The sequence below is a fragment of the Aricia agestis genome, chromosome 10 (assembly GCF_905147365.1).
Source record: "Aricia agestis chromosome 10, ilAriAges1.1, whole genome shotgun sequence".
NCBI lineage: Eukaryota > Metazoa > Arthropoda > Insecta > Lepidoptera > Lycaenidae > Aricia > Aricia agestis.
Genome location: NC_056415.1, coordinates 14,832,690 through 14,854,404, shown reverse-complemented (window position 1 = coordinate 14,854,404; position 21,715 = coordinate 14,832,690). Strand labels below are relative to the sequence as shown.

Sequence of the window (21,715 nt, the reverse complement as noted above, 5' to 3'; positions counted from 1 at the left end):
AAACTTGCACTTTGCACCTTAGTAAGTAATTTAAATCATATTATGGCTGGTTTTATAGTTAAGCGTTTCGGCAGCGCCGTTGGAGCGCGCGCGTTCTAAGATGTAACGAACATACGGGCGAACGGCGCTGCTCAAGCGCGCGACTTAGAAACGCAACTACTACCCCCATACATCTTCGAACGCGCGGCGCTCCAACGGCGCTGCCGAAACGCTTAACTATAAAACCAGCCTTAAGTGTCTGTCCGCTGTCGCCGGTCAGTGAATAAGTGCCGGGAAGCCATCGCGGCGTTACCATGGTAACGTCCAAGCAACGTCAGACGCCTCTACGTCGCTGCAAAGCGCTGTTTTTCTTAAAGTTAAGTTTAAAACAGCGCTTGCAGCGACGTCTTCCGACGCTCGGGAAATACGATTGTTGCCGAAAAATTACGAAAATTTCTATGCGCGTTATCACTTCGGGAGCACTGTAAGTCATAATATAATGCTAATTTATATCCTCTTTCCTCATTGATAGCCTTATTTTCGGGCGTAAGAAATATTATGTAGCTAAGCCTGGTAGATCAATGTATGACTAAAAAGACTCACCTTCTCAAAGACAAGGTAGAACTTGTCGGTGTCCTCAAAGAATTCAATGAGCTGGATTATGTTGGGGTGTCCCTGGCAGTAGTGGAACGTCTCCACTTCCCGGAACACCCGGGCGCGCGCGTGACCCGGCACCTTATGGAGAAAAAACCTTTTAACATTTTTTCACCATTTAAAATCTAGAGTCTAGATTCTAGAGATTCTAGACACACAGAATGTAGTAGACATACGTGGAAGAGCCATGCTTCGGCACGAATGGGCCGGCTCGGGGAAATACCACGTTCTCACAGAAAACCGGCGTGAAACAGCGCTTGCGCTGTGTTTCGCCGAGTGAGTGAGTTTACCGGAGGCCCAATCCCCTACCCTACCCTTTTCCCTTCCCTACCCTCCCCTATTACCCTATTCCCTTTTAAAAGGCCGGCAACGCACCTGCAGCTCTTCTGATGCTGCGAGTGTCCATGGGCGACGGAAGTTGCTTTCCATCAGGTGACCCGTTTGCTCGTTTGCCCCCTTATTTCATAAAAATAAAAAAGTTTAAACTCAAAGAACTGGCTGGCAGCGCCAGTGTGTAGTACCTATTATTTAGTAGGCTTCTTACAGACGAACAACACTTAGCAACATCGACGGCAGACGTCGACACTTGTCGACAGTCGGCTGCCGTCGACTGTCGACTACAATTATCGGCGGCTACCGTCCACGCGTGCCGTCGACAAGTGCTGTTCCTACTTCCTCTGTAAGAAGCCTTAGATGTATACTTATTGAATGTAGCACCCTTAAAAAATCTACCATCTCATCATCTAATAGTGAAAGGTCATTAGAAAGAAAAGTCACCTTATCTATGATCTTCACAGCGAACTCCTGGCCGGTGTAGATGTTCACGCACGTCTGAACTGACGCGTACGCACCCTCGCCCAGTACCTCACCCGTGAGCTTGTACAGGTCTGCAAAAGTTGAATAAATTAGGTATTTTTAATACTTTTTTCTGTCGAGGACAGTTTTTTAGTGGCCAGTGTTTTGTAAAAAAAAGTATTGTTTACAAACAGCCTGGTTTTATCTACAAGATAAGATTATTCAAGGCCAGGATTGTGCAGCTTCTAATAAGCCTTTTTTGTTCATGGATATTTGAGCTTAAGTTTATTTGCATGAAGAGTAGATGTTTCTTAAACTACTTAAGTTTCTTTCGAACAAAGTAAAAGAAATATTGTAGTATCCTATATTCAATATTATTATATTTTCTGCTTATCAACTCTGAAACAATTTCCCTCACAATTGTCTACATAATACCGGTACACTAGTGGAATGCGTTGCAAATTGCGATGTTGATTACATTAGTTACAACGCCGGTATACATGGCCTTGACTACTCATAAGACTTATCTACCACTTAGTATTGTGAAAAGTGAACAAATTGTTGGCAATTTCCTGTATTTTAGTGCGATAATAATTGCTTGCATTTTTGCCTGTGTACGGTATCTAATGTTTACTGAGTTATGAGTAAATATTATTTTCTTGACACATGTTAGTTTTTGTGATATAAAATTTCTGCTTGACAAAAAACATTTTTGCGGATGGCAACATGCAGAGTTTGGATTTATTGTTGCACGCTTGACATAACTTTTAATCCATGAATCAAAAATGATTGAATTTTCTAGAAAATTGGCATCATTCCGCTTTAATTTGTTTCTGAGATGAAGCTTTTAATTTAGCTGTTTAGATTATAAAATGTGACAACTGACAGCATATTATGATGACTTCCAAGCCAATGCTTATGCTGGCTGACTCAACATTGCTTTTAAAGACCTACAGATAAATTAAAGTTAACTTACGCCCAACTGACTCTTACATGACAATAAGAAATGACCAATGCTAAGTTACTTCTGGAGACAGTATAAAGGGAAAAAATCCTCAATAAAACAAAGTCACCATGAAGCTTTAGATAGATTTCCTTTGTCAATCTGCCTGTCTATTTTACCAAAGAAAGAAAACCTTTCTACGGTATAGACTATAGATGAATAACATGGTTATTGGTAAATGTACGGGACCAACCTTGGAAACACGAGGTGACCACCGAGCTGCCAGAGCGCTTCTTCCTGCGGCGCTTCCTCCTGGCCTCCTCCTTGCGGCGCAGCAAGTCGTCACTATCTGGGATGGGCACGGGGACGGACGCCTCGCTGAGCCCCTCGCACTCCCTCTCGCTGCCTGACTGGCTGCTGCCGCGACCCACTCCTGAAATAAAAAAAAAAACAAATTTATAATCTGTGCTGGAATTAAATAAGTATTCAAATTTAGAATAGAGGATAGTAACTATAGGTAAACGGGATCAACTTGATGCCTGCTTCTATAATAGCCTTAGAACAAGATGACAAGTTATTTTTGTGACAGGATTTTGCGAATTGTTCATGATTAATAAACAATATTGTCGAAACTCGAAAGTGTTTGTTTTATTTCATACATAGAATGAGGTACTTAAATAAGAACTACATGGAACTACTAATACTCAGGTCAGGCCACAAGTCACAACTACGATACTAGTTTAAATAAAAAAAATCGGCCAAGTGTGAGTTGGACTCGCCCATGAAGGGTTCCGCAGCAGCAATAAAGTTTATTTTTATGAAATTAAAAGGTTTTTGATTTACTTTTATGTTATAGTTGATTTAATGAAAGTTAAATTGTAGTTTACCATTAATTAAGTATGACGTATAAAAAAAACTACTTGCTACTAGCTAGACCTCTACTCTCGTTCAAACCAATTTTTATTGGTAGTTTTTATAGTAATGTTAAATGTAAGTACATCATAACATATTTTTTTAAACTTAGGTATCATACCCCTACTTTAGAAGAACTAGAGGGGAGGGGGACACCGTTCAGGTTAGAAAAAATGATATTAGAACCCTCAATATGATTTTTGAAGACCTATCCAAAGATACCCCACACGCATATAGGTTAGATCAGGGCTTCCCAAACTTATCTGTACTGTGACTCCCTTGGGACTTTGCCATTTCTTTACGACGCCCTTCAACCCAGTCCCCAAAAATACTTTCTAATTTTAGAACCAGCTTACATAGGTTATCATATAAGTAAACACTATTTGTATATTTATATTTTTATTAGGAAATAATGACCAAATCAAAACATGCATAAAAATTAAAAGAGATATATTTTATGAAAGATATTAAAGCCAGCAAGGCGGCTAATGTGAAGGCTTGCTTTTCTGACCATAGCTTCTAAAACCGGGGATTAAGACTGCCCGGGAATCCCGGGATGTATGATTGACATAAGGCGCGCGGCGCTCTTCGATTTGGTTGTATTGTGTTGACATGCGACGCCCCTAGGACAGTCACAGACTACGTCATCTAATTACCAAGTTTCAATAATATATCTCTTAAGTCTTGGTAAGTAATAAGTACCTATAGTTTCGGAGAAAAGTGGCTGTGACATACGGACGGACGGACAGACAGACAAGAGTCAAGACGAATCTATACCTAAGGGTTCCGTTTTTTGCCATTTGGCTACGGAACCCTAAAATGCCCTAAATACGGTAAAAGATGTTTTGTTTCTACTTATACAGTACCTAATAGGTATTCTTACCGGGGTTGCTAAAAATAGCAGGAGCAGCAACAAGGGAGTCACAGTACAAATAAGCAAGAATTTCTTCCGACACTATTATTATTACGTTATGATATCAAACACTTTAATGGCATCCTACACAAAAAATATTTGATTAAAATTAATAAAATATTTCCGAGATTTTAGACAGCTAACTTTCTGATTTCTACTTCCAAAGTCTACTTCCATCTATTTCTTTTATTATGTTTTTTTCTCTAAGCTGTCCAAAAGCTGTCAATTACTTTTTTTGAAGTAAAATATCTTTGTTTTTACTCGACCAAGTGTAGAGATAAGCATTTATGATATTTTATTTATCACAATAATTCACAAAAATATTATTTTTAATACCTTATTCAATACCTCATACTTATGTCTGTCAAAAAAGTGAAGAAATTAAAAAGTGGCAACATCGTAGTGTCATCCCTTTTTTCTTATGATTGATTAGAAAGGGATGACACTACGATGTTGCCACTTTTTAATTTCTTCACTTTTTTGACAAACTTATAAATAGCGACAACAATGATAATTAACAGCATTTACGGTTAAATGTTTATTCTTTTGTAACAAAAACCCTATTCGTAAACTGAACGTGTATTCTTCATGTAAAACGCCATGAATTATTAAGCAGCCGATGCTTTGTACTTATGAGCGATGTCATCGACGATACGAGTGCAGCTGAGTTGGCAAACAAAGCCGGGTGAACGACCTCAGGGCCGCGCCCGTGCGTAGTCTGCGTACGCGCAACTCGCGCGACCGTTTTACTGCGGCCCGAGACTGTTCCAACTTCCAACACACGAGTCACGACAGCTCACTAATTAGACACACCTTCACGTTGCGCAATCATTGTTAAAAAAAACTTATCACTCTTCCTTGGCACCAACACAAATAAAAACAATCGACTGTCTCCACACTGTCTCATTCTTTGATGAATCAATGAAATAAATGGAACTCTTGGTCAGTCACGTAAAAACGATTTTCTATTGTTATTAATATCGTTTTCATAATCAGCAGTCAATACGTACATAATGTTATTACCAAGTACTTACCAACACTTATTAAAGTATAGAAAATGTTCATAACAAGCAAGACATTTTGATTTTGTACGCACACTAATCAGAAAAGCATTTCTTAGCTGTTGCCTGTTATGTTTTGATTTACTTTAAAGTTAAGTACAATATTTTAATTCTCATTACCTTGACGTGTAAACCTGTTTAAATATAAGTTTTCATCGCATAATTAATTTAAATTGTAAGTACAATGCAACGTTATGCTAGCTGCTAACTGCATGTTAGGTCATTGACTTAGATAAGTTCATCGAATAATGCTCAATTTCAACAATTAGTCACATTCCTAATTACTTACTGCATAATATTATATTATGTTGCTATAATTTTATTTTCTATCTACATGTCAACTGTAATAAAAAGGTAATGATATGTTTAGAATTTTATAGTTTTTAAAACAACCTAGATTAGTCATGTACTTATCTAACACAAAAACACGGAACCGCTGCTAGCAAGTAGGTAGACGGTAGCACAACTCACAAGTAGTTATAAGTAGCTTGCTTTTGCTGGTGCTACTTACAATTTCTTACAATCGCTAATACGTGCGAAGAATAGGCACTGCAATATGCAAATTGCAATGGATTACGGAATAGAATGCATCAAGATGTAACGCTTAATTAGGCGCATTGAAATATTTACAGAAGTAGTCACGTGGGGTTTTTTGCACCCCTTAATTGTAAATAAAGTTTTTAAACAAACAATGGTAATAAAAGTTACATTTTAAGTAATAATACACCAATAAATAATCAAAAATATTCACTTTCACGGTTATATTAGTAAGTTTTTCGACTGCGATCCGAATAATATTTTCGGGGTAGAGGGCGCTCTAGCCTCTATTATTAAAATAGACACTGTAGAATATCAATTGATTCGTCATAGTTCAAGTTAAAACATTATACTTAATGAAAACAACAACCTTGTGAACTTTTTTAACGATAGTCGGACCATATACATTAGTATGTCGCTTTTTCGCTTTTTAATAATAAGTAACTACCACTTCCTGTCTGTTCTGTAAAAACAAACTTGCTACTTGTTTACTTTAAAAGCAAAATTAAGTATAGAAGAGCGTATTGTATGTATAAATATGGATATGAAGTACTCTGGTAATAATTATTATACTTATCTGTGAAGTATGCCACTGACTAGAAAAGTACAGTCATCAATTAAATTTTAATATAATTATGTACTAGGTCTACTGGATGAGCTAGGTGAAATATTTTTTTAATAAACATGTATTAGTTTATTTAAATTTTAGAGCTCATTTCCAACCGTCACCCGTCTGTTAATAACGTCTTGACTCTTGATACTTGAACAGTCTTGATATTTACGTGCGAGGAACTACGTAGTTGGAATAATGATCGTCGTGGACATATGATTGCCACTTTATTCCGCCCACATCACCAAACACGACCCAAAATACCGGTTTTGTAAATGCTCGATGAAAACTATAATATTATCCACGTTTGTTTTTGATACAAGGTTATCTTATTCTAACCTACAAAGTTATCTCGCCAATTACGTCAAATCAGATAAACGGACCACGTATTTATGTACAAAAATGGATATTATGTACCTCATGGCTCATTGCAGGTACAGCAGTTTTAAAGATGAGCTTATACTTTGAGATTTATCGTACGTTGTTATTGATAAGCATGCCAATGAGGACCACGTTTCTTAAATTTCATTTAACTGGGGTAATAAAGGCCCCTTATCTGCATCTAAGATGTTAAATCTTATTCAACTTTCAAGGTTTACTCACATAATTAAGAGGATACACCAGGGGCGAGAGAAATTGAAAATAGGTATTTGAAAATGTATTGCTGTCTCACCAATCTCAAGTCTCCCACCGCAGAGCGCGATAGAGACAACACGACAAAAGTTCTAATAATAGAACAGAAAATCTTCGATTCGTTGTCCGCTGATTCCTTCTCCAAAACTTAACCGATTTAAGTACTTTTTTCATCAAGAATTAAAGCAAGGCTTGAGCTGTGTTCCTATGTTTTATTTTTTTTGTATAGGTATTCTAGCCAGTTTTGTTTTCTGGGTGTTTGAACACAGAGGAAAATCTGGCCATTTTTTTGGGTTTTTGGACGTTCTCATCTTTTTTTATAATAAAATTATGAAAAAAAAGAAAACAGGGATGTTAACAGTGGCCATAGATATTCAGGAAAAAAATCATAACTCTATCGGCATTATCCAGGGAGGAAACAGGGGACAGCGTTTGTATGGAAAGACGGCGTTGTGGACTCCTCTTAAACTTGCTTCTTGGAATGCAAGCTTGGAAGTAGTCTATTTACTAGTTTTATTATGATAGATTTTTATTTGAGTTAATTATGCTCATTAGTCATTACTATCGGTTAATTGTTACTTAAAATAATCCATGTAGATTATTTTCAACCATGTAGATGAAAATATCTTAAGTACTTATCAATTGATATGATTCAGTTAAGACCTACAAGTTAGGTTAAAATAAAACCTCTAAGTCCAAAAGCAAACCATCAAAATGCTCGATCCGTGATAAGTTGGAACATGGTAACAAAATCAGCATGCAAATGCCAACAGGCACTGACGCCTAACCAGATAATTATCTTGGTGAAACTTTGATGAGGGCGTTACGAACTATTTCTGCGTTGGAACCGCTTTCACTGGACATTATGTGCCTATGCTTTACGTGTTCGTTGCCATATTTATCAATGTAGATCCAAATCACTTTCCTTACGTAACCTTTCAGAAGCTGGTTTCGACTTCGGCAAAAGTGCTTGATAATTTAATAATAAAATTAGTAAACATCTGTCTTTTATTAATATTATTAGTTTTTACAATAACAATTAATTAATTTGGTAAGAGATCAACCTTAGGATTTGCCACAGTTTGACAAAGTTTCTTCAGCAAAGTGTGGTCGGGCTGCAGCTTGCGAGCATCGTAAAATTGTTTTTAAAAGACACTGTAGAAAGTGAAATGAAATTGTAAATTATTTTTAACAAAAAATTAAAACCGACTTCCAAGGTAAAAACAATAATAATATGAACTAAAACGTATTAAATAACTCTTACTCTATAATAGTGCCTTTTTCAGAATTCGTCTAAATCTCAACTATTTCTGTACATAAGTACTACAGTCTTCATTATTTGAAGTCGGTACCAGCTAATTTTATCGTGAGTTCAGTCAATGTCAGAATATCTGAAGCTTTTGGGACTGGTACCGACTTCAAAGTAATGAAGACTGTAGTATGTACAGAAATAGTTGAGATTTAGACGAATTCTGAAAAAGGCACTATTATAGAGTAAGAGTTATTTAATACGTTTTAGTTCATATTATTATTGTTTTTACCTTGGAAGTCGGTTTTAATTTTTTGTTAAAAATAATAATTTCCCTCTTTTTAGTTATCTACAAGATAAGGCTTTATGCGTAAATAACCACTACGAATGTTAACTATTCACATTATGTTACTGTAAGCGAAATTGTGGTAAATGCTTGCAGTTATCTAAGCGATGCTGCAATTTAAAAAGTTTTATCTTTAAAGGTTCAGGAGTTCTGTTCAGTGCCTTTGGACCAAGAGACACCTTCGTATGAACTTTCTCTTATTCGTAACATATGTTTAAGTTACTAGAAACAACATTTTAACCACTATGAGTCTTTTGATAAATTTCAAGGATTTCCCTCGATTGCTCATAGATCCCATCATCAGCTCACCACTTTCGTAATTATTATACAAAATCAAGATAATATCCTATACAACAACACAAGAATTTTGAAAATCGGTCCACAAACAGCGAAGTAATCATCAAAAACATCTGCTTCGATGCAAAATATCACGAAAAGCATCAATAATTGGGTCATAATGTGATGACCCATGGCATAATTATGATTTTGATGATGATGATAAAATAAATTGATGTGTTGGCTTATGCTTTCAGTTGTTTAAACAACGCCAAAATCCCCGAACCTGTATCTATAAGGATTCAAAAGTTCTGTTGGGTACCTTCGGATCCAGGGTATAAGCTGGTGCGAAATTGTACTTTTTGGTAGCATTTACCTCGAATGCTTCAGAAAAAATTGAAATCACTATATGTTTCCATACAAATTTCAAGGAGTCCTCTCGATTCCTCCAGGATCCCATCATCAGATCACCACTTTCGTGAACATGGTACCAAATTCGAGTTAAACCCTATACAACATAAAAAGAATTTTGAAAATCGGATCACAAACGGCTGAGTTATCGTTGAACATACAAAAAAAAAAAAAACAAAAGATACATACAGCCGAACGTATAACCTCCTCCTTTTTGGAAGTCGGTAAAAATAAAATGGCACAACATGTGCAAAGGCAATAATAATTGTGCAAAACGGGAACAAACTTTATTTTTAACGATGCTCACATGTGTGTGTTTACTGTTTAACAAATTATTGGGGCTATCAAAGCCAGACATCCTGACAACTGTTCAAATAAAATTACACCGTCCATGCAGAATGTAAAGTCTATATTACATTGGTTTTGTAGTTTAGTGCCTATTACTGAATAGACAATAGAGAATAAATAGCTATGAAAAATGTAATATAATATTATAGTTAATCAGGGTAAGCTCGGGCACAGGGTAAGTCCGGATAATTCAAATTAACTCTAAATTAAACTACAGTTTCGGTACGGTACCTACTACAGTTTGCGGTTACAGTGCAGTATGGCGTATATACCCGTAGGGCCAGGCAAAAAAAAACACTGACTAATTTAGGCTTATTTATGGTTTAACGTTTCTCCGAAACTTTGATAGCGCGATGCAGGAATGTTAGGCGAATTGTGGGTACCGCCACAAGGGAATAAGTTGAATTATCTGAACTTACCCTGTGTCCGAACTACCCTGATTAGCTTATAAATTATAATATTATGCAAGTTATACAGACTGAATATTTTCCGTACCAACAGTGCAACAGCTAATCCTCACTCCTCATTCCTCAATCCTCATACAGCATACTGGATAAGTAATTTAAACTCAGCTTTGATTATACAGATTAATTATATAATAATAATAACAGATTATATACCTAATAATAATAATCATTTTTTATTCAGGCAATAAACCCATACAACAATAATTATTTTGTATAAATAAAATTAAGTTAAAATTAAATTAAATTTTACATAAAAGTATACATTGTGAATAAAATAATAAATATAAGCAATAGGTAAAAATAAAATAAAATGTTACAAAAATGCGTTTATCATTTCTGGTTTCTGTCGCGATGCACCGATAGCCAGTAGGCTGGAAACGAATTCTCCTGACACCCGGCACACACACCGAGAATTTCATTCTTAGAAGAACGCATGCGGGCCCAGAATTCCGAAACTCGTGCTCTAATAACGGCGAAGTAATCGGGAACTCTGGCGTCGGCAAACATGCTCGAAGCGCTGCAATATTTTGGCAGTCTCATAAGAATGCGGTATGCGTTATTATCAGTGGTCGGCGTAGGTAGTGCCATCCCGCGGGATTCGTTAATCGCGGCATAACGTGGACATGCCTCTCAATCCCGCGATTTTGGGATTCGCATTGAAATAATATATAATCGGAAATACATTCAGAATTCGATATTTAAACAACAAATATTGTGACAAACGTAAATAAAGAAATAATTTGTTAGTTTTTTATTTATTTATCATAATTATAAGTTTTATATGATATTAACAAATAAGTAAAAAATTAACAGAAATGTGATTATATTTATTTGGATATAAGTAGTATATCGTAGATCACTTTCAGGCTTGCCTGTGTTACCTGCAAATAATTTGATTGTTTAATTATAAAAATCCATTTAATGTTTATCAAATATTGACTTTCTATTAAAATATATTTAAACAACAATAAACAATAATGAATTCGCTTAGTGGCACCGTTAAACATTCGACGCAAACAACCGAGCGATCATTCGCAGGCAACACAGGCAAGCCTGAAAGTGCTTTACGATAAGTAGTATACTTATATCCAAATAAATATAACATTTTTTGTTCTTTTCGTCTGTTATGTGTGGATGGGATATTTTGGACTCATGCGCAAAAAAAATGCTACACACAGAACAACAAGCCATGCGCTACTCGCAAGTGTCTGCTTGCTGTGTGCGGGGTGCGGGCCACCCCGCACCCCGCACACGTCTTGCTCCTGCGGTATTAAATAAATATGGATTATAAAGAAAGAGTTATGTTTAGTTAATTTTTTTTCATACTGGCAACTAAGCAAAACATGGCTGAAGAAATATTAGACGTAGAAAAACGTTTAGTGACTCATTTATTTAGGCCTTTTTTATCCGGCGAAATTATGACTCAAAACTCGTTTTTTTTCATTAATTGTAAAGTAAATACTTGATTATTCGCGATAATTCGGAACGCGGGATTTTATCCCGCGATCCCGGAGGTATGTCCATGTTAACATATACAATTGAGGTCATTCACCCTAAATGGCACTACCTACGCCGACCACTGGTTATTATACTGCACCCTGATGCTGCTCCTTACAGTTTTAGAGCAGTTGACCCAAAGCTGACATGTATAAAAGCATTGACAATATGCCCTAAATAGTGTCAGCCTTGCTTCAATGCTGCACCGTGCAAAACTGCGCGCGAGCATGTTACACCGAACAGCCATTGCCCGTCTCTCACGAACAATGTCTTCATTGTCAGACAGATTCTCAGTCAAAATGTCCCAGGTATCGGAAACGCTCGACTCGCTGCACTACTTCTCCATCTAAATAAACCGGTGGGACCCTCTCCGGACCCTTGTCAGCCTTAAACACCGTCATCTGCGTCTTTGCAACATTGTATTTGAGACCATGGTTTCTAGCATAGGTCTCACAAATGCCGAGAAGCCGTCTTAAGCCTCTGATTGAGGGGCTCAGAAGCACCATATCATCAGCATAGCTCAAATTATTAATGCATATCGTACCTATGTGGCAACCCACATGGGTGCCCCTGAGCTCTTCAATCAGACCATTGACGTACAGGCTAAACAGGTCCGGAGAGGTCAATCCTCCTTGGCGCACCCCACACTCTAAAATAAAATCATTAGATGTTGTGTCGCCCCATTTCACAAAATTTGTTTGGTTTCCGTACCAGTATCTCAACAGATTCACAGTTTGGTCAGGTATACTACATTGTAGGAGCTTTTGCCAAAGTAAATTATAATTTACCAGGTCAAAAGCTCGGCTGAGATCTAAGAAGCATGCGTATACGGATGTTTTTCTTTTTGTATAATACTGAACCGTTGATTTGAGCGCAAATATAGCCGAATCTGTTGAGAGACCGGGACGAAAGCCAAACTGCGCATCGTCAATCCTAATATTATTACTTATGCTAGGGTAAATTAATGTTTCCAAAATTTTTCCTATGATGGTTCCTAAAGAGATCGGTCTATAATTTTTTGGGTTCGAAAGATCGCCTATTCTATTTTTAGGCACGGGTACCACCATTGTTCTCATAAGATTTTTGGGCAAATAGGCTATGTTGACGCAGATTGTAAAGAGATCTGCCAACATAGGCATCACAAATTCATGCGCGTGTAAAATATGCTCTAAACTAAGGACATCGAAACCAGGCGCTTTGCCTTCTTCATTTTAAAAATAACTTTGGATAGCTCTTCAGGAGAGAAGCCACTACGGCCAATGTAATTTCTATCGACACTAATGTTAGTTGTATCTGTATTATTAGGTATGGGCAAGGGACTTACTTTAAAGTGGTGTGCGAATAACTCGGCGATTTGACTTTGATCCTGAACATCATTGACACAGACCGGATGACCCTGCTCAAAGTTAAGGCGTTTTGTCGCTTTCCAAAATTTGGAGAAATTTCCATCCGACCGGTGTGTGGCAATGATGTCCATCTTTATTTTCTCTTCATTCCTTTGACACCATTTCAGTTTATTCTTAAAATTTTTACGGCTAATCACCATGTTATTGTACAAAGTACCAGATTTTGGCTTCCCGTTCCACATCCAGCAGTTAAAATCAAATCTGGCCTTTCTGTGATATTCACGGACATGGTAGTTCCACCCTACAACTTTTTTATTCCTAGCAGGTACATCGCGACTTGAAACACTTTGTATTGCAGCATCTTGTAAACTTTTAACCATATCATTATAAAATTTATCTATTTCTAAAACATGTTCTTTACAAATATTAAATTTTAAAATATCACATTCAGTGCACTTCACAATATAATGACTAGAATCTAAACAAGTTTTACTTAAATTATCACAGCACAACTTCTTATACAGACTAATTTCGTCAGTGGATCTATTACCCCAATACACTCTAGAAAGAGGGTTATTTACTTTTGTATGACTATGTTTCTTTTGTATAATGTTTAGTAGCTTACATTTAATCAATAGGGGGAAATGGTCCGACCAGTATACTCCGTAGTCGATAACAGCTGATGTCACGGACGCCTGGGCGGCCGCCGTCACGATACAATGATCTAACCAACGCTTTGCCCCACTACCATCGTTAATGTGCGTCAAGGAATTTGTGGGCAGCAGCTCGACGTCGATGGACTTCAGACAATGATCCGAACAGAAAGCGCATAGCTCTTGTCCAAATCTGGAGTCGCAATGGGCGTTAAAGTCGCCTAACACAAATACTGCCTCGATGTCGTGATCACTAATGATCGCTTCGATGTCTCCCAGACAGCTTATAAAGTCCGCTAGACTCTCATCAGTACCTTCATCATACGGTAAATAGGCACTCATGATAAGCAAGTTACGGCCCTCCAACTTAATAATTATAGCTGCCATCAAAGAAACTCATTTATCATTGAAATATTTAATACATATAATAAGGTATCCGTTTTATGGAATTACTTATATGACTTGATATAAGTACCCTTTTATAATGTTATAAGTTTATTACTTATAATAAACACTATAATAATTAAGAAGTTGTAATTGCCTGTAAAAATTAGACATTTTGCCGGCTTCGACAAGATTGTTTATGTAGCAGCAAAATATGTAATGTACTTATACCATTATATGGGATACCAGAAAATTTCGGCCTTTTACATCCCAAAATAGGAATCGTGAGACCTTCCAAGTTCCGATGCCTCTGTAAGTGAGAAAACTATGATTTTATTATACTTTTTAAACTATGATTTTATTATTTTATTGGAAACTTCAATGAATATCTCTTCAAAGTTTAAAGGGTACAAAATACCTCAATTAAGTAACCTGTTTAGCAAGGTACGTCTAAATTCGAGACTAAAATCGTGATTAAAGAAGTCTTTAATATTTTACTAAGCTACGTAGAGTAGCTGCGAAGTACAAGAAGGGCGAATGTGAGATTTGCGCAGTATTTTCGCGGACTGGTGGCGGTCAAGGTCACTCGTTATCTTAACACAGCCGGTAAAGAAATGCATTGTTGTGACTTGTGAGTCATGCGAGAAATATTTTGTGTATAACTTCTTTCAAACGGTTTATTCTTATTTGAGTCCCACGTTTATTAGAAGGGGCCAAGTGATTCAAGAGGTCATTCGTAGTTTCGGTTATTATCAAAACGGCGCAAATGTCGATTTTGATTAGGTACATAAAAAGTCAAATAGTGGCGGAATGGAACAGTTAGTTGAGTCTTCATAGGTACTAGGGGATTAAAGCTCCAACTTAGTGTGGAATATTCTTTTTCTTTTGGTTTAGTTGGTTAATGGTTATCGAAACGGACATTTACGAAGCATTTATGTACCCATACAATGTACACAAACACAATTTAAAGCGGTTAAGTACTATGTGTTAAGCTTGGGTCACCGCAACAACGCACATGTGACATGGCTATAACTGGTATAAAATGTACCGATGTGTATCTACAGGCTATGTGAAGCTAGTGCGCAGTTTAGTGTTAGATGACCTTGACAGTGAATGGGGCCCGGCCCCCGGGGCGTCTCGCTCTAGCGGCCATCTTGAAATGGTACCTAATGAAACCGAAGCGATGAAATTAAAAAATCGGCCAAGTGCGAGTCGGACTCGCGCACGAAGGGTTCCGTACCGGTATAGAGTGAAAGTAGACAAAAAATTGTGTTTTTTTGTATGGGAGCCCCCCTTAATTATTTATTTTACATACGGTACCGTAAATTTTATTATTAAGAGCCCATATGACCCTAACTTGACTAACGGCCATTCCCAATATTTGATCTATCTCTGGTTTTGCCCTACTAGAGATAGGAATAGCTCACAATTGACATTAGAGACATATATTTTATGTCAATTGTGAGCTATTCCTATCTCTAGTAGGGCAAAACCAGAGATAGATCAAATATTGGGAATGGTCGTAAGTACATACTTTAACCTAGATCATTTAACATAGATAGACTTTTTGACACAAGTAACTTCAGTTCATAAAGATTAATTGCTCAAGACGAAAACACGATTAAGTACTCAAAAAATGCTCGATAGTTTCTTTTTTACAAAAAACCTTGTTTTAGACACATTTTTGCTTGGATCTTCGAAGTTTGTTGTCTTTTCTTTAATATTTTTTAATATCTAAAAAAGTATTGATAAAACCTAAATTTGCTCAAAACACTTTTTTCATAATCATTATAGTTCGTCTTTTACTCAAGTAAAACTAACTTGGCGATGATTCCGCGTCGTCCTTTTTCACCTGGCATATGAAAGACGGGCGTGAGTGTGAAGAGAGAAGGACGATGTTTGATTTTTACAGTCAGGTGAGCTCTTAAATTATAAATACAGCTGAGTATTGTGTACATTTTAAGTGCCTACATGTTGTCATCATTGATGCCGAGGAAAAATGTTAGAAAAATCATGTTTGTTGTACGGGAGCCCCCTTAAATATTTAAGTATTTTGTTTTTATTATTTGTTGTTATAGCGGCAACAGAAATACACAATCTGTGAAAATTTTAGAAGTCTAGCTATAGCGGTTTTTGAGATACAGCCTGGAGACAGACAGACAGACAACAGAAATACTTACATATAATAGATGTGAAAATTTCAACTCTTTAGCTATTACCGTTCTTGAGTTACCTGTTACAGCCTGGAGACAGACGGACAGACATCGAATTCTCAGTAATTAGCCTAAGAAAATTAAGCCGAAAATGGACGATCAGCGGAAATAATTCGTGTAGTTTTGAAAATCGCTACAGTTATTCCTTGAGATATCCAGATAAACATATCGAAAATCCCCAAGGGTGGGGGGTGAGCTAAAGGTGTAGGGGGGGGTCAAAGGACCCTTTTTTTAGATTTTAGCTCATAAGTCTAAAACCTGCACAAATAGCGTAACGGTTACTTCTAGGAAAACATTTTACATAAAATTTCCTTTAAATTTGATCCTATAATTTTTTTTGTATGGTCGATACTTTAGAAGTTACAGAGTGTTCAACTTTATATAGGTATAAAAAATGAGACGGTTTTATAAATAAAATAAAATTGCTATGTTTTCAAAATGTATTCAAAACTAGAAAATAATAATTAGACAGTCTTAATTAAATCAATAATTTTCTTCTACTACATCATCACCATCTTCACCTTCTATATCTACCAAATCTACAGGTACGCCATTTGTACACGAACCCAAGCAGCCGTTGCATACTAGACTGCACGTGATACCAGCTTTTCGGCATCCACAATTACCAGTGCAATCACTTTTGCAGCGACAAAATATTGACTTCAGCACGGTGTCAGGAGCTGGAGGATCATGAGTGGTAACAGGCTCGAGGTTTCCATCAGCTCCTCGCTTCCATCCCCACATTTCAGCAGGCAGTGCGTTACCTAACCACTCCTGTACTTGGTGGAACACTCGGAATGAGTGAAATTTTGCTGATCCTTTTGTAGGTGGGAGAGAGGAAAGATCTGGTTTGGATTTGGTGCTGGATTTGACAAAAACTGAGTATCGATGTCTGTTAAGATCAAGCTGATCAGTGGCTGCACGATACATCGTCAAAAACATCCTTTCTCCTGACTCTGCTATTTCTTTAGATGTTGATGTTGGATTGTAGAAGATGGCGGCAATATCCTTGATTTTTGGTTTTTGTGTGGAAAGAGTGACTAGCATGGAATTAGTAAGAACTTCGTACAGCTGGAAAGCTTACTGTGCATTAAGCATGCGACGAGCGAGAGGTCATTAATCTTGGTCTGTCCCTTTCAAACTAGTGTAACCATGCTTCTTGCCTATGTGTAAATCTTAAGACATTTTAAAAGAAAATCGCACAACTGAGAAGCTCAGTTTAATAACAATTATTGAAATTAAATAATATTAAACTGAAGCAGGAAAGCGCAGTATTAAAACATGTCGTTTATATAATATTTATGCCTTATTTTATCGTTTTCTACGAAAAATGCTTTTTTCAATTTACTACCAATGTATTATCGTATATTTTACATGGCAATTGTGCGAAAGGGACAAACCAAGAAAATCGATTTCTCGCTCGTGCTCGCTACTATAAGGAGATATTAGTTAATAAAAATAATACTTTAGCACATGAAAGTAAGGTTCATTTTAATATTTCAAAATGATGAAGTAAGCCTTCCAGCTGTATAGTACTTCCTAATTCCATGGTGACTAGTCTAACGTTTTGTAATAATAGCAGCTAGGACAAATAATTATCTGTGAATAGCAGGTATTTGAATCAGAATAAGTTGTTTTCTTAGTCTCGGACGTTCGATGCGTGTTATTTTCGCGATTCGCACTTTTGAGGAATTTGACCCCCCCTGTAGTTCCTAAAGTATCGACCGTAAAAAAAAATTAATGGGACATAATTTAGAGGAAATTTTATGTAGAAAATTTTCCTAGAAGTAACCGTAATGCTATTTGTGCAGGTTTTTTACTTATGAGCAAAAACCTAAAAAAAGGGTCCTTTGACCCCCCCCTACACTCTTAGCTCACCCCCCACCCTTGAGGACTTTTGACATGTTCATCTGGATATCACAAGGAATAACTGTAGCGATTTTCAAAACTACACGAAATATTTCCGCTGATTTTATTAATTTGATCGTATTAAATAGGGTCCCGTTTTTACCCTTTGGGTACGGAACCCTAAAAATGAACGCACTTCATGTTGTTAGGGACTAGGGTGCATTCATTTAAATAACTTTTTTTATCCTTCTAAAGTTGGCTAATCTTATATCTTTAAACGAGCAATTCTTGTATATACGTGGGAGAGCCATGCTTCGGCACGAATGGGCCGGCTCGACCGGAGAAATACCACGTTCTCACAAAAAACCGGCGTGAAACAGCGCTTGCGCTGTGTTTCGCCGAGTGAGTGAGTTTACCGGAGGCCCAATCCCCTATTCCCTACCCTACCCTATTCCCTTCCCTTCCCATCCCTACCCTTCCCTATTCCCTCTTAAAAGGCCGGCAACGCACCTGCAGCTCTAGGAATCATTTTCAGAAAATGTCTTTTTATTCGTGTTTTATCGATAATCGATAAACTGAAAAATATGACTCTTCCTGACATCTATTGGCGAATAATAATACTATTTCGTGAGCAAATAATTGTTTTAACGACCAGCAGATGGCGTTATTAAGTAACACGAAGGCAATGAGTGTTTGCTATACCGAGCAAAGCTCGGTCATCCAGGTACTTAAAGCTTATGGACCTTATGGTAGGCCTTATATACTTACTGTAATATTATATAATAATAGTATCACGGGGTAGAGAAGACCTACATTGCCAAATTTATATCGCTATCATCAGCAAATATTATATCACATAAAGGATTCGGTTTAAGAGGATTCCACACCGCCGTTTTTCCATACAAACGCTGTCCCCTGTTTCCTCCCTGGATAATGCCGGTAGAGTTATGATTTTTTTCCTGAATATCTATGGCCACTATTAGCATGTCCCTATGTTTTCTTTTTTTTCATAATTTAATTATTAAAAAAGATAAGAACGTCCCAAAACCCAAAAAAATGGCCAGATTTTCCTCTGTGTTCAAACACCCAGAAAACAAAAGTGGCTAGAATATACAAAAAAAATAAAACATAGGAACGCAGCTCAAGCCTTGCTTTAATTCTTAATGAAAAAATTACTTAAATCGGTTAAGTTTTGGAGAAGGAATCAGCGGACAACGAATCGAAGATTTTCTGTTCTTTTATTAGAACTTTTGTCGTGTTGTCTCTATCGCGCTCTGCGGTGGGAGACTTGAGATTGGTGAGACAGCAATACATTTTCAAATACCTATTTTCAATTTCTCTCTCCCCTGGTGTATCCTCTTAATTTACCTAGATAAACCATATTTTGTAAATGACAAAGGCAAACAATGGGCAAACATTGATATTTTTATTTTGTACAATTGCAATCTAATGATTTTCAGGTTTTTCACAGAAGGCGCATATTAAAATATCTTATGACTGTTATTTTTAGTGCTTACTGCTTATCCAAAGGCAATGATAATATTATTATATGTATAAACAATTTTGATGACTGTCCAAATAAAAGTAAATAAACAAATACTACGTAATACCGACTCGCCCAGTGTGTAACGCGTAAGCTTCTGCTCACTCATCACTGCTGTATCCACGGCTGTATTATACTTTTGTCCCTCTCGCACTCATTGAATCCCATCCGAATCAAAACAAAGAATGCTTCGTTCTCGTTTCTTCATATTAATGAACGTGGAGTAAAAATATTATGATCATTGGAACACAGTATAGCAATATGACATTATTGCTATACTGTGATTGGAATTTGAAATGAATGAAAAATATCGAATCAAATTAGATAATTTTCATGAAGCGTTTCTAGTTTTAGTTCACTCATTAAAAAACGTCTTCATTCCGTGTTGTCTTTTTTCATACAATAATAATAATAATATTGATAGTAGAATAGAATAGTGATGTACATAGTTCGTTCAGATTGTATCGATATCGATGGTTTAATTTAATTACTAACATAATATGTAGTTATTATTTCTACAACTGTTTCTGCTTTACATGGAAACGTAGAACTAATATGTACCTATACTCATACCTAAATATTTTAAAATTATGATGCCAACATAACATCTAAAAATTAAACCGAAAGAACTTATTTAAATATTATGACTGGGCACTAGTCACGACTCACGACCTGACAGCTGAGTAGTTATCAAGATTTGTTATAAAATGAATAATTTTTTTCGAAATACCCTATATTTTGATAATATTTTAATTATTAAAACGTCAATGCGTTTCATTAGAAAGACATTCTTATAGAATTACCAAGCTTTTAAAATGTATTTTTTCAAATACTAATTAATAAGATAATGTTATTATAACGATGTAATATACTTCTTCCTATGTTAAACATCTATTATAAAGTAGGTTAATTAATAAGAAATAAAAACTACTTACCGCTGTCTACACTTTCTTCCGATATAATTTTCTTCACCATTTTGATTATTTGATGCTTGTTGCTGCGATTACAAAATTTTGAGAGTAGATATTTCTACCCAAAAGCCGCTTTCAAACTTGTACGGCTGCCCTCTCGACTAGAAATCGGAACGGCGCTTTGAATAAAAGGTGGTTGAAATTAAACGCTAAAACAAATGAATAAAAGCACCACTGTCGAGAAGGATGTATGGAAAATGTGCCAGAAGGTATTAAACAAACACTGTTAGAAGGCGGAATGAAAAAAAACTATTTATGTCCTTAACGATCCATTCTACACACGCCCGCCCATTCGATGTTCTAAAATCCAACTGAATATGCCGGTTTGTCGTTCGAGTTGCTTGATCATGTTCCCCGCTCTTCGCGCCGCACACCGCGCCTCAGCCCCGTGGTCGCGTACACTGTAAACTGTTGCCACTTGCCAGCGCATGCGTATTCCATTTGGTGCTGACGTGTTTATTTTCTTCGTAGTTTATTTCAGAAAATAATAAAAATTTAAACTGATCATCAATAGTGCTAAAATTGTCACAGATACTCTTTCCGACAGCATTAATTTACCACCACGTACAAATGGATACGCTTTATCATATTTTTTATTATTCTAATTTGTCATTGAAGTTTTGTTTACAAAAAATTGCATCATCTTCTTGCTAATCCGTTATCAGATGATTTTAGATGAGCTATCGTTATTTGTTATGCTAAATGGCGAGTTATCAGTTTTACTTGATTATAGTAAGCCTTCAGCGTTCAAATACTACCAAGTACCTACCAAGTCTTGGGTTGTAGATATTGCGGTCTAAAGTTAGAAATATAAAAAATGGTATCAAATATTATGTTGCACCTCAAAACTACTAAATAACGATTAGATACCAAAAAACCCTTTGCCCTACGTCTTCCTTACTTTTGTGAAGCCCTTCTATGCATGACCTTCATAGGGGCGTTTGTTGACAAACATCGTACGGGAGTTGGAATACGACGCAATATCCACGTGGTTTTAGCCCGGCAACCGGTTCGACCGGCACCCGGTGCCGCCATCTTTGTTGTCACGCCATCATTCCCTCTCACTCTACGTTTTACAGCCGCTCATTTATTCTCTCCCTCTGTCTCGAATATCGTTCTCTCGCTT

The 21,715-nt window shown here is 36.6% G+C and overlaps 1 protein-coding gene across 4 annotated transcripts in view; it reads right to left on the bottom strand.

Annotated features, from left to right (window-relative positions):
- Window positions 1-20,940, bottom strand: part of LOC121730830 (MAP kinase-interacting serine/threonine-protein kinase 1-like) — a 30,120-nt gene extending 9,180 nt beyond the window's left edge. For all 4 annotated transcript variants that reach the window (XM_042120005.1, XM_042120007.1, XM_042120006.1 and 1 more), the window contains exons 1-4: window positions 20,554-20,940; window positions 2,625-2,804; window positions 1,411-1,520; window positions 583-714 (exon numbers count right to left, since the gene is read on the bottom strand). In XM_042120005.1, the coding sequence (XP_041975939.1) occupies window positions 583-714; window positions 1,411-1,520; window positions 2,625-2,804; window positions 20,554-20,593 (462 nt within the window). In that variant the 5' untranslated portion in view covers window positions 20,594-20,940. The remainder of the gene's footprint in view (window positions 1-582; window positions 715-1,410; window positions 1,521-2,624; window positions 2,805-20,553) is intronic.
- Window positions 20,941-21,715: the final 775 nt, after the last annotated feature.